This window comes from Corvus brachyrhynchos, unplaced genomic scaffold (genome assembly GCF_000691975.1).
Source record: "Corvus brachyrhynchos isolate BGI_N302 unplaced genomic scaffold, ASM69197v1 scaffold910, whole genome shotgun sequence".
Lineage (NCBI taxonomy): Eukaryota > Metazoa > Chordata > Aves > Passeriformes > Corvidae > Corvus > Corvus brachyrhynchos.
This window is the reverse complement of record NW_008235730.1, coordinates 47,277-60,964: the sequence shown is the minus strand read 5'-3', so window position 1 is coordinate 60,964 and position 13,688 is coordinate 47,277. Positions and strand designations below refer to the sequence as shown.

General features: G+C 49.7%; 1 protein-coding gene across 1 annotated transcript in view; it reads right to left on the bottom strand.

Annotated features, from left to right (window-relative positions):
- The window catches only part of ALMS1 (ALMS1, centrosome and basal body associated protein), a 32,158-nt gene extending 19,789 nt beyond the window's left edge, over positions 1-12,369 (bottom strand). The window contains exons 1-5 of the mRNA XM_017730634.1: positions 12,019-12,369; positions 11,308-11,491; positions 5,936-6,038; positions 2,821-4,882; positions 924-1,083 (exon numbers count right to left, since the gene is read on the bottom strand). Coding sequence (XP_017586123.1) covers positions 924-1,083; positions 2,821-4,882; positions 5,936-6,038; positions 11,308-11,491; positions 12,019-12,354 — 2,845 coding nt within the window. The 5' untranslated portion in view covers positions 12,355-12,369. The remainder of the gene's footprint in view (positions 1-923; positions 1,084-2,820; positions 4,883-5,935; positions 6,039-11,307; positions 11,492-12,018) is intronic.
- Positions 12,370-13,688: the final 1,319 nt, after the last annotated feature.

The following is a 13,688-nucleotide window of genomic DNA, read 5'->3' as shown; positions in this document are numbered from 1 at the left end:
CATCCCTGGAGGGATTTCAGAGCCCTGTGGATGTGGCACCTGGGGACATGGGACAGGGGTGGCCCTGGCAGTGCTGGGGATGGTTGGACTGGATGGGCTCAGAGGGCTTTTCCAGCCTCAATGATTCCATGGTTCTACTGAGGACAAATCTTCCCCTGTCCCAAAAGCCAAGTGGTTTAAGTTGCCAGGTCTCCCATAACCCTCAAAGAAGGGAAAAATCATAAAAGAAAACAAGAGAACATTTAACCCCTTCTGGCCAGAGAACCCGGCCAGTGCAGGGGGCTGAGGTCAGAATGGAAAGGGTCACACAGGGACTCGTGAGGAGCCTTCAGACCTGCCCTTCCCACAGGTGCAAATCCCAAACCAGGACACTCTCAGGAAATGACACATTGGAAGGAGTTTTCATGCACATTTTCACATTTTAATGACATGGGGGAAGGCCTTGAAGCCACCCTAACCCTGCCTGAGCACCTCAGAAATGACTCAGCCCTGGTAAGGCCACTCTGATTTGGTTGATGATGATGATGGGTGGATGGATTTAGGAGCAGATCTGGTCAGTTATAAAAATACTGACAACTTTTTGTCACACCAAGAAATCCCAGAATGAAAAAGAAACCAAGACTTATTCCTCTCCCAGGCAGAAAAAGTCTGGTCCCATTTCTTCAATCTCAAGATACAAACCACATCCTTCTCAAGGACTCTTGTACACAGAGAAATAAAGGGAATAAAGACACAGTGTCCCTGCACTGCCTGGCAGCTGCCCCACAGTCCTGGATCCCTTGGAGGCAGCTTTTCAGAGCTGTGGATACTTCCCAATGCCAGAATCTATTGGAGATGGGAGAAGCTCAACCCCCACGAACACCCTTGACCCCGCAAGTGGGGAAGGTCAGTGCTCTCCAGGCCTCCCAAACCCCTCCCCATACCCTGTGCCTGTGGAGGGGCCCGGGGCAGCCTGTCCAGGGGATCCTTCAGGGTCCTGAGCTCCACGGGGGAGAACTCCAGCTCCCGGAGGGGCCGCCGGGGCACGAAGGGCGCCAGGATGGTGCCAGGGGACTGCTCGATGCCCAGGTTCCGCAGGTAGACCTGGGAAAACAAGGAACAAACACTCAGAGAATGCCGTGGGTCCTGGGCTGGCAGAGCTCCTTCACCCCAGCACTGGACACTGCAGGAGTGAGAATTCGGATTCTTCAGGGGAGGCTGCTGAACTGCAGCCTCACCTGCTTAAAATTCCATTTCCCAGCTGGGAGGAGAACACAAAGGTTTGGGTTAAACACTTTCTCCCTCCCCAAAAAACTGCTGCACAGAAAACACTGGCAGACTTGGGAATTCAAGTCAGCAGCAGGGAAGCTCCTTGTTTTTTAGGACAAGTTTGTTCAAGCCTTCAAGGCAAATAGTTGGGAGCACTTTTGTCAGAGCTGGTTTACATACAGACATTATTACATGCAGGAAAAAACCAGCCAGAATTTCCCTTGACTTCATCACCTGTAGGGCAAATTAATTTCAACTTGTCCACACTATGTCCTAAACTAGCCAGGAAAATTAAATCAATTACCTCACACATCACAGCCAACTCCATTTCCTGTGGGTTTATTACAAACTTACACATTAACAGCCAGGTAGGTGACCTGATCTCCTTTACCTGCCAGTGACTTACAGGAGCAGAATTCCTCAGAACCAGGCTGGAGAATGTGTAATTATAGCCAGGAACAGAAGTCATCTCTCTGCCTCATGAATTTCATCTAAACACCCTCCCTACAACATTTATATTTGTTTCCCCACGGGTTTGCAAAGACAACAGAGTGAAAAGAGCTTCCAGAGCACATTCCCAAAGACCTGATGATTATGGAGTCATCTTGTGAGAGGAGCAGCCTCTTACTCAGAGCATAATTACATGTTTGTCATTACCATAAATCTGCATCTCATTTGCTCTACCCCCCAACAGCTATTACTGCACTTCACATGGCTGCCCAGCGCTCTCCACTGCCTCCAGGCCCCCAAACAGGGGGAAATCTGGATTAGCCAGGCAGGATGGAAAGCAGGGAAGGGATGAAGAAGCTCTGAAGGTCCTTTATGAGGAACACATCAAGAATTCAGAATTGAGGCCTCAGAAACTGGAATAAGGTGAACAAGCAAAATGAGAATTCATAGGGAAAAAAGGAATTTCATTTCCAAGGAGCTGTGTTGGCTTTGCTGCTCCTGCAGAGCTGGGGGGTGGAGCTCAGCTCTCCTCACTCAGCACCTGAGTCTGAACCTCACGTCTGGATCATGAGAACCTGATCTTCTGAAAGAGCCACCAGCTCCCATTTCTTGTTCCTTCTGCTCCCCTGACACTCAGCTGTCCCTGGGAAAGACAAGGCACCTTTCCCATATCCAACCCTTTCTTTGGCCAAAGCAAATATTACTAAATATTACTAATATTTCCCACCTCTATTGAAGATAAGCTGAACCAGTTATCATGGATGAAATTCACTGTAGCACAGCCCTGTGTAAAACCATTTATTTTGGCTGTAATGACTAAAACCTCTCCTAAAAGAGCAGTGGGGAAAAATGGAAAAGTGACAAACAAATGGAAAACTCTGAAAAAAAAGTGTAACTGAAAAAAATAGATAACTCTGGGAAAAGAAATCGTTAACTCTGGGGAAAGAAATGGTTAACTTGGGGAAAGAAATGATAACTATGGGAAAAGAAATGGTTAACTCTGGGGAAAAAAATTGATAACTACGGGAAAAGAAATGGTTAACTCTGGGGAAAAAACCTGATAACTATGGGAAAAGAAATGGATAACTCTGGAACCAGAGTTTAAATTAGAACCAAACTTACTGGGATCCTTTCTTCAATATTAAACTCTTCTTTCTTTGGAGTCTCCAGCACTGCTCCAGCAGGGATGGAAGTGTCCCCTCCTGCACTGGGGCAGGGCCTGGGCACCACCAGGGAGCCCCGAGCAGAGCCCCGAGCAGAGCCCAGGGCCCCCTGAGGCTCCCCAGAACTGACAGGAACATCCAGACTCTCCAGGGAAATGGCTCCAAAGCTGTCCATGATGTTGTGTCCAGTGGGAATATTTAGGCTGAGGGGTTGATTTTCCTGAGCATCACAATCCTTGTGCTCATCAGCTGGGGAGCTTCCATCCTTTTTAGGGAGCTGAGCAACACTGGACACAAACACAGCTGGGGCTGAGCTTCGCCTTGCGGTGCTTTCCACATCCTCACCACGAGATCCAGGAACAACCTCTGGTGTCGTGCAGCCTCCTGAGGTGCTGTCCAACCCTCCCAAGGCAGGACTCTTCTCTCCTGGAGGCTGCAGGGCCTCTGCAGAGTTTGCTGCTGGGGTAACTCCAGCCCAGGCTCTGCTCCTGCTGCGAACATTCACGGCATTGTCAGACCGGGATCTGCTCAGACGGGGGGCAGGCAGCGGCTCTGTGTGAGGGAAGTGCAAACTTCCCAGAGAACCTGCCTCCCTGCAGGAAGGAGCAGCACAGTCCTGGGGATCTCTAAGACTTTTCTGTACCGATAAAATACTGCTTGGAGCCATGGCAAGTGCACTGGAGGCTTTCCTTCCAGGAGGAAACCCAGCTGGGACACCAGAACTCACGGCGTCAGGAACCTCCTCTGGCTGGCTCATGTTCCAAGCTCCCACCTTCTCCATGAAACTCAGCGATGGGAAGGACTGGATCCTGCCAGGGTGGGGGGATTTCGGCTTCAAGGACTCGAAATGTTCACACGTTTCTTTCGGAGCACTCTGGGGACGATGTTGCTTCCCAAGGGATCCAGGGGTATGGGCAGGGGGCTTCCCTGAGGTTTCTTCATTTGAACACAAAGAAGAGGCCTGAAGGTCCGAAGGGATCACCAGGACTCCACGTCCTTCTGCCTTCCCAGCTTTCTTGAGGAATATCCCCGGAGTGGACTGGAAGTTGGGATGAGGCAGGTGTACGGAGAACGAGCCCTCAGCCCCCAGACTGAAGGAGGGGGAAATCTCCGTGCCTTTGTGGCCGCTCTCGATGGAGAAGTCCGAGCCAGTCAGCTCATCCCTGCCTCCCGCAGGCCCTGCTCCCCCCGGGGACCCCTCGGTGCCTGCCACAGCAGGGACAAGCTCCTCTCGCCCCAGTCTCCCTGACAGCTGCTCCTGCTGATGATCCAGGAGAGCTCCCTGCAGTTCCCCAGGAGCAGCCCTGAGCCTCAAGCCCTCAGAGGCCTCCAGCTCCACTCCGTGCTCCTCCAGCACTCCTCTGCCCGGCTCGGGAGTCGCTGCACAAAGAACGTCTTGAGCACCTGAGTTTTTAGAATGGCCTCTCCTCAAGCCATTGGAGAAATTGTTTGGCAAATCGAGCTCAGGCACCTTCTTTCCTTTTTCCTGCTTCTCCAGGACTCCTGCCTCACTCCCAAGCACTTTTACCTTTTCCTTCCGCATCCCTCCTTCACTCCTCTCTGAGAATTTGGTCAGTGCTGTTGTGTAGGAGGAGTTTCCCGAGGATGAGGATTCCTCCTGCCCTGGGGACTCCTTGTCCTTCTCCGAAAGCTCAGACCCAGCTGCTGGGCCATCACTGCCAGGGGGAGAGAGTCCATCCTTCCCAGCTGTGCTCCAGGGCCGCTCCAGCCCCTTTCCCAGCACCTCCTCTGGAGCGGGGTGTGCTGGATGCCCCCTGCTCCGGGGCACCGCTGCCTCCCGCTCGGTGCCCCTGTCCCCGGCCCCCTCCTCGCTGCCCAGGCGCTCCCCAGACAGGGAGCTCTGGGAAGCAGCTCCGGGATCCGCGGGTCCGACGGGATGGCAGTGCTGGGATGAAGCGCAGAGCTCTCTGGGAGGGGCTGTGTCCCTCACGGATGCGCTTCCATGGACGTGGGAAGGCTCCGAACGCTCCAGGGATGCTCCAGAAACATCCGGGATTCCTCTGGAAGGGGCAAGACAGGTGAATTTCTGATCACATCTTTTGTTTCAACATCTCTGGTTTAAATCAGAGGCAAAAGAACTTCAGGTAACAACTGGGGGTTAGCAACACTCACATAAATGCACATAAATACACAAATACATCCCTTAAAGGGGCAAAACCTGAAGGAATGTAAAGAAATACCAAAAATCTATAAAATAAAGGCTCAAAAATAATATTATAACAATATCAATTTCTTAGTATGGCAATATTTTTCACCCTGCTTAGGGCTGAAATATTTTTTACTGACAGGCTGTTATTAATTAAATAAACAAATAAAATCAGCTGAGCAAAACATGCAGTATGTACTTACACATATCTCAGCTTGCCTGTGGTTTATTAATGCAAATCACCTACTTCAGTTCATTATCTCAGTTATTTTTCAAATAATAAATATATTTATAAATAAATATAAAAAGCAGCCAGGTCTCAGATAAACAACAAATTCCTATAAAGTTCTGATACTCCTACTGGGGATCACTTAATTAATAGTTCCTTTATATTAAACATACCCTCAAACCCTATTAAATATTACTGCATGCAAATGGAGAGCCTTGAAATGAAGGAGACAAAGCCTTTTACTGAAACGGCTCTTTCTTTACGCATTTTAACCCAAATTTGTATTTTAAATCACACATACTGCTCCAGCACACCCAAACCACAACACTGTCCATGGATGTTTCACTCCTGTAAATACAAAACTCTGATTTTTGTCCCCAAAATCTCATTACGTTTATTCCAGAGTCTAAGAAAGCAACGGAGATGTTGAAGAGGGTGGAGTCCCTCATTTTCCCATTTTCCCTGGGTGCCTCAGCATGACAAGCTCAGAAGAGCCTGGTCCTGCTTTTCCCTTGTTCCAACTCTTCTGAAGGCAGAATCCAGAGGTGCCTTCTCTCCACACACCCCAAAACCAGTGTAACCCCCACATTTCTGCGCCCAGAAACTGCCATTATCCAACTATCCAATGCAGATCCCGGCCACTCAGGGAAAGAACCAGCCCCAGGAACCCCAGCCCACCTCAGGGCAATGAAATCCATCTGGGATCCCTGCAGGAACGTCTCGTCCCGGGCTGGGCTCAGCAGCAGGGGCAGGCAGGGGGAGAATCTGCTCTCCTGGACATCTGGGAGAGAGAAAAACACCAGCAGGGCAGTGAGGGCTGGCAGCACAGCCTCACAGCCCCAGAGATCCCAGCTGCAGGGAAGGGGAAGGAGTCCCACCCCCACAGCCCCCGAAGCCTCCTCCCTCCTGGATTAAATTCAGCTTTCTCACCCCATACCAAATCCAGGCCTCCACTCACTCCTGGCACTGCCATCCCCAACTTACCCTAAAATTCCTTCTGTGCCATCCCCATCCTGTTCCACCCCAGGCAGCACCTCCCTCCTTCCTGATTTCCAGGTGGGGTGTCCACAGGGATTTTATCCCATCCCCTTTTGCTTCTTTACAAACCAAGGATCCAATGGTGCCTTCCCTACTCTCTGTTTTCCCATAAATTCTGATTCCAGCAAAGGCTGCCTGACATTTTTTTCTTTATGGATTCAAGATAAAGTAAGAATCAAACTTAGCAGACAGCCATGATTACTGCAGCAATACATTTTAGTTTCTATGCTGTATTTCTTTGCTCTTTGGGGTACTTGGGGATTTTTCTCCAGTTCACTGCTTACAAAAACAAATGGAAATGGTTCACAGCACAAGAATAAAAACAACTACAACACACAGGTAATTATCAGGGGAGGGTTAGATATAACTGTATGTTTGGGGATCTTTTCTCTCCTTTTTTAAACTCTAAGGTATCTCAGGAGTGTAAATAACTACACACATGTCTGATGGGTGCAAAGAAACACTCCTAGTATTTCAAGCAAGCTTTTATTTTTAAAGGAAAAGAGCTATTTGTGGCCAAGGGCATGACTTCCTAACCCAGAAATGCTATTTATTTAATCCAGGCTCATTAGATTCCAACCACCTCAGACAAGCCACAGTCTGCACCTCTTAGAGGAGCACAATCACATCACAAAATGATCATTACACACACAAAAAAAAAATCCAGTTTTCATTATATCAGCTCCACCCCGAGGCTTCCCCAGCCCACACTGCATCACCTGACGAGGGGCAGCCAACCACGAGGCAACCTTGCTTATTAATTTTTAATTTAATACTTCCAATTAACATTTTTAATTACTTTAGAACTCTAGGTAGCGAGAGGATAATTACACAGATAGAAATAATTGAATTTGCAATACCAAATATGATTAAAATGCTTTTTTTGAAGTTTAGAGAAAGGAAATGAGATGTAGCTTTAAAAAACAGGTCTAAATAGCTATTCCAGAGGGTTCAATCTGGACTGGAAGGCAGAGCTGGATGACAAAATTAATTCTGACACACGTGGAAGTGTAAAGCAGCAGAGGAGAGAATGGCAGCACCGGCACAGAGGGACAGAGCCAAGGAATTAAGGAGCAAGGTGAGGACAAGTCCCTGATAACACAGCAGCTCCTCAGGGCTCTGTTTCACCAAAGGGCACAACCAAAACTGGGGCTCAGAGCACCCCCTGACGGGAACGATGGCACCGGGGCAGGGACGGGACCGGGGCAGGGACGGGACCGGGGCAATGGTGGGACTGGGGCAAGGATGGGATCGGGGCAATGGAGGGATCGGGGCAGGGGTGGGACCGGGGCAATGGCGGGGTCGGGGCAGGGACGGGATTGGGGCAGGGACGGGACCGGGGCAGGGACGGGACCGGGGCAGGGACGGGACCGGGGCAGGGACGGGACCGGGGCAGGGACGGGACCGGGGCAGGGACGGGACCGGGGCAGGGACGGGACCGGGGCAGGGACGGGACCGGGGCAGGGACGGGACCGGGGCAATGGTGGGATCAGGGCAGGGACGGGATCAGGGCAATGGTGGCGTCGGGGCAATGGTGGCGTCGGGGCAATGGTGGGACTCAATCACACTCTGAATCCTGATTTAAAGTCAGGAATAGGAGACTGGGCTGATTCCCTGGGATCTGCTTCCCATTTCTCTTAGACACACAGAGAACAGAGAGATTTGTGTTCAGGGCTGGGGCTGACAGAGCCTGGACTTCACATTCCCTGTTCCCAGCCATGAACTGGGAGCTCACAGGATTCCCAAGGCCTTTGCTCCATTCAGTGCACATCTACTCCAAGAGATCTTTTGCTGCTACACTTGGAAATACTGAGCAGATTAATTTGGACACAGAATTGCATTAAGGATGGAAACCCATGTCTTTTAAGAAACATTAAGTAAGTTGGAATCTAAACTCTCTCAGCTCTGTCAGATGGACTTTGTCCCCTCCCAAATCTTGTTTTCTATTTAAAATGGTATTAGTGAACAAATAATACTAATTGCAGTTATCAAATCAGACCTGTCAGCTCCCATCATGGCACACTTCATGCAGCAGAACTGGCACCTTGTTTTTAGTCATGCAAGGGAAGAGGAAAACAAGCTTTTCTGATTTTCAGCTTAACTTCTCCACTTCGAATGAAAATGTATTTTCAAGCTAAATTGAAAATCAGGAGTGATTAAAGAAAAGGTTTTCCCACACAATAAAAACTGGGTGTGCTTTGGAAATGAAGAAACAAAGAGGGCTAAGGAAAGGAGCAGAAAATAATCGGGGAAAAAAAAAACCTGTCAAAACCAGACATTGCCAACCTTTTGTATACCCAGATTAATAAAGTGAATGTGCATATACAGACACACACACAGCCCACAGATCACAACATTTGGCAATAAATCAGCACTTTGGGGTGCTCAGGGGGATCCTGCTGGCACATGTGGGGCGCTCAGGGGGATCCTGGGAGCACATTTGGGGCGCCCAGGAGGATCCTGCTGGCACATTTGGGGCGCTCAGAGGGATCCTGCTGGCACATTTGGGGCGCTCAGGAGGATCCAGGGAGCACATTTGGGGTGCTCAGAGGGATCCAGGGAGCACATTTGGGGTGCTCAGGAGGATCCTGCTGGCACATTTGGGGTGCTCAGGGGGATCCAGGCTCGCTGTGCCCAGCCAGAGCCGGGCTGGCAGCAGGTGCCCGGGCTGGGAGCAGCAGTGACGTCAGCCCCGCTCTCCCAGAGCATCTCGTGTCAAAACAGGGATTTTTCCTGCTGTCACTCTGAAGGTCAAAAGCTTCCCCAGTCAGGCTCACCGAACAGGGAAAGCTGGGCCTGTTCCTTTTCTCGCAGCCTCCTGACAAGTCAGAATGCCACAGTCAAGCTGCCATTTGGGGGGATAAAAAAGGAAGGCGAAACAAAAACAAAGCCTTGGCTCTGTCAAGCTGTTCCACAGAGCAGCAGGAGCATCTCGGTACAACTGCCACTGCCACTCCGCCTGGCGCTGAACCCAAGGCACTTTTTGAAGAGGAGAAGGAGAAATAAATGAGTGTTGCAGCCATGGCTTCCTCCCCTGCCTGGGAACTCAGTGCACGCACAAAGCTGCAGCCACTGGCACATCTCTGGAGAGCAACAGAGAAAACAGCAGCAGAGGAGAGGGCTCTGCATCTTTTATCACATTAAAGAGCCTTCTGCCTGCTCCTTAATTCCAGCTGCACTGGAAACACAAAGCTGGACAAATATCAAGAAGTTTTTCTTTATTAAACGGTTTCCAGTTCTGCAAATAGCAGTAATGGGGGAAAAGGGCTGTAAAATACATGAATCACAAGAATCCTGCCCAGAGGATGTGGGCAAGGACAAAGCATGGCCAGCCTTCCATGTCCTCCCCCTTTCTGAGATCTGTCCTGACCCTCAATTTCCCACAAAAACGGGGATTTATTCACTATCAACCAACTCCCTGGGGTGCACACACAGCTTTTCATCACCAAGCCGCCTGCAGACCCAAATCTGAGACACTCAAGAATGGTTTTCATTTCATGAAGGAGAAAAACTCTTCAAAAACATCTCCCAAGTAGTTCCAAAGGCCCAGCAGTCAGCAATTAACCAGCTGGGAACCAACTCAGCCCTTACCAGCCTGTCTGTGCTGCGACACAGAACAGGAACTCATTCCATGCTCCCCTGTTCTCACCACCTGCCTATGGAAAACAAATCAGTCCAGAGGCTCAACCAGAAGTTCTTTGAACCAGATAATCCAAGTTACCCAAACGCAGCTTAATCTCTGCAGTAAATGTAACAGAGACACCAGGGACAGCTGCAGCCATCGGGGTGAGACCACAGTGGGAGGGACTGAGCCTCGGGCCTCAGAGGGTTTGGGATAAACCAGAATCCATCCAAGATGTTCCTTCTCCTCTCAGAGGCTCCTTCACAAAGGATGGAGCAAAATCATCACAAAAACTGATGAAAATGACCAAGAGCTTTGCATTAAAAAAAAAGAAATCAAATTCATAAAACCCTCAGGAGCTGCTACGAGGCAATTCCCGAGGCAGTTTCAACTCCATGCCCTTAAGGGGTGTTTTAACTTCCAAACAAAACCCCAAAAAGCAGCCTACACACAGGCAAGGTGACACAGGCAATGGCAAATTGCACAGCTGAGCTTGCAGTTAACTGTAAGCACAGAAGGTTTATTTTAAAATATCACAATTGTGTTATTTGCCTCTCAGTAATTTTGTTTGTTTGTGAAGAAACACCACTGGTGTGGTGGCAGCAGCTTTAGAGGCACCTTCGTGCCTCAGTCACGTCCTGGAAAGGTGAGTCACAAATGGAAGGGAACTCTTGGGTTTGCAGAGGGATCAATGCCAAAAGAGCCCCTCTGGGCTGAGGAACAGCATTTCTGTGTTCCCACTGAGCTGGAGCTACCACAGATTTACCAGGATGCTCCGAGTCCACGTGAAAACGAAAGGAGCCAATGGAGCAAAAAGGTGAAATTTTACATCTTGGAATTTCTCAAACCCACCTTTAACTGAGCTGTTGGGATTCGATGTGAAAAGCAGCAACCGAGACAGTGAACCTGGCTGAAGCCAACGTGTTAGAACTGGAAAGTCTCAGTGGCAGCAATATAAACTGCACCCAAACACCAGTGATAGCAAAGGAACAAAAATCATGGAATGGTTTGGTCGGGAGGGATTTCAAAGATATCCCATTCCACCCCCTGCACGGGCAGGGACACCTCCCACTGTCCCAGGCTGCTCCAAGCCCCGTCCAGCCCGGCCTTGGGCACTGCCAGGGGTGGAAGCTGCACTCAGGTTTATTCTTAATTCCACAGGAAAACAAGAGTGAAGTTTCACCTGAGACAAAAGGAACCTGCTGACTGTTAGAGGATCCCCAGAGGGCACACGAACCCTTCACCTCCTCCTGAGGTGGGCTTTGACAACAAAATTACACCAAACACACCTTGCAAACCTCATCTCTCACTAAAGTCAAGTCAGACCCAGGTCAGGGATTGACTGAACAGTAAAATGTTAATTGTGCAGCAGCTGGCATGTGGAACATACCCAGCAGTGAGGCAGGGGCTGGAGCTCCAGGAGAAGCTTCTGCTGAGGGCAGCAGCCCTTCCTCCAGCGTGGGGAATTCCGACAGGTCCTGCCTGCCGCAGCTCAGGCCCAGCCTGGTGTCCAAGGCAGCGCTGGAACAGCTGCTCTCTGCTTCTGCTGGGAGCCGGAACCACGGCTCCATCCCCTGAGGGAGGAAAAGCTGCTCCAGCACCATTAAAGCTGCATGAGACTGAAACAATGCAATCATTGACTGTAAATTGTACTTCCTATACAAATACTCAGCTTTGGATGTGAAAGAATCTTTCATTCTGAGAATGAATTTTTTATTCATTAATAAAAGCAGGGAAGTGTCCCAGTGAACTGGGAAAAGGACAGCACTGGCCCTGCCGAAGCTCTTCTGCCTTTGGAGACACTACCAAGGTGTTAAAGCTCCTTCCCACAGCAGAGTTTTGCTGTATGAGCCAGAATCTCTGCACAACCACTTGGAAATCCGATTTTTTTACTCAGCTCAGATCACACCAATCAGCTCAGCCTTTTGACACCTGTGAGCTGAGGGAATTCTCAGAGCAATTCAGTGTTTGGCAGCACATCCAGCAGATCTCCTGCTACTGCATCGAAGTGCAAGGTCGGCATCACACAGACAAAGCACCTCCTGTTAATTGCAATCACGTAATTACCGCTCCCCCCGAGGCCGACGGGCTCAGTACACACCCTGGCAGCAGCAGTGGTTTCCTGAGGGATGGCTGCTCCCAGGGACACCTCACTGATGGCTGCTCCCAGGGACGCCCCGCTGCTCCCGCACTCCTGGGTTCCACTGCTGCTGCTGCGGCTCAGGGACTCCTCCCTCCAGGCGCGGCACGGGGGAGTGGTGGCAATGGGCTGGAAGAGAGAGATCGTTTGCTGGTTAAAAACACAGGTTATTGCTTTGTATCCCAGTGTGTGTTTATGTGCTCCATGGACAATGAAATAGAGAAAATACTCAGGCCATCCCCAACAGGAAAGGTTGGGTGCCAGCCCCACGGACTTGGGCAGGGACTTAAACTCCATTAAAACGTCCCAAACTTTACTAAAAGGGGCAGGTTCCTTTCGCACTTTAGCTCCCTGTGAGCATCATTTTGTGCTCAGCAGCCAATCCCTTCCCAGGGCCAGGAATTTCCCATTCCCAAATCCATGCAAATCACAAAATACCAAAACTCAAAATTCAGCACCTTGATCACGGTCAGCTGCTGGCATTTGTCCTGTCTCATTTATTACCAGTGGTTGCTGGGGTTTCTAACAGTGTTTTTTAAGTTTATTTTTAATGTTTATTTATTATTTCATTAAAACAGGATTTTATCTATATTAATGTTTTAAACTGTATTTTAAAAGGCATCTTATATAAATATCTTCAAGCAAGCCTGGGCTGATTTCTCTATTATAATGTAGCAATATCTGCCATACTCTGAGGCAGGAATGGAAGTGGAATTGGATTCCTGCCTGGAAAAGCAGCTGTAACACTTCCTTCCCCACGAGGTACCAGAGGAAGCTGCTCCTGAGCCCAGTGAAATTTCTCCCCTCTCTCATCCCAGCCCTGAGGACACAGCCACTGGAACAGCTTTCCCCAGACAGAGTCAGCCAGGTTCACACACACGGATCATCTCTGGGAAACTGCACTTCTGGGACACAGAAATGTTGCAGGAATGGAGCTGTCAGCCCAAAAAACCTGGAGACGAGCGCTGGAGAATATCAGGGAGGATGAAGTGAGAAGTGACGTGGGAAAAGAGTCACAGACAGAAAAGGATTTCCCAGAATGAAAGAGAGAAAAGTCCAGAAGACAGAGCTGTTCCAATGGAAATTAAATGTAAAGTTCAGCATTTCAGGTTGTTCTCTTGCAGTGTGAATATTCCCTCCCAGATGAGCTAAACTCTCACCTGGGTTCTGCTCCATCCTTATGCAAAGCTGGAGGGATGTGAATAAAAGCTGAAGACGTTTTAAATTCTATTACAAAACTGCTCATCCATACTGGAACTTCAGCAAGCTGAGTTCACTCTTGACCACTTCTTAATGCAATTTTTTTTTTTTATGTAACATCTACAAAAATAAACTACAGCCATGACAAATGGATCTCCACTCCAACAACTCCCCCCTGCCAGCATCGGTGTCTAAAGGGGTCAGCTCCTGCACATCATCCCAGGAACCACGTCCATGGTGCCCCCAAACCCCCTCAGTTCCTGTCAGGGACTGGGGACGACAGCTGGAGGCACAGGACACAGGGAATGGCTTCCCACTACCACAGGGTAGGGATGGATGGGAGATTGGGCAGGAATTGTTCCCTGGGAGGGTGGGCAGGCCCTGGCACAGGGTGCCCAGAGCAGCTGGGGCTGCCCCTGGATCCCTGGCAG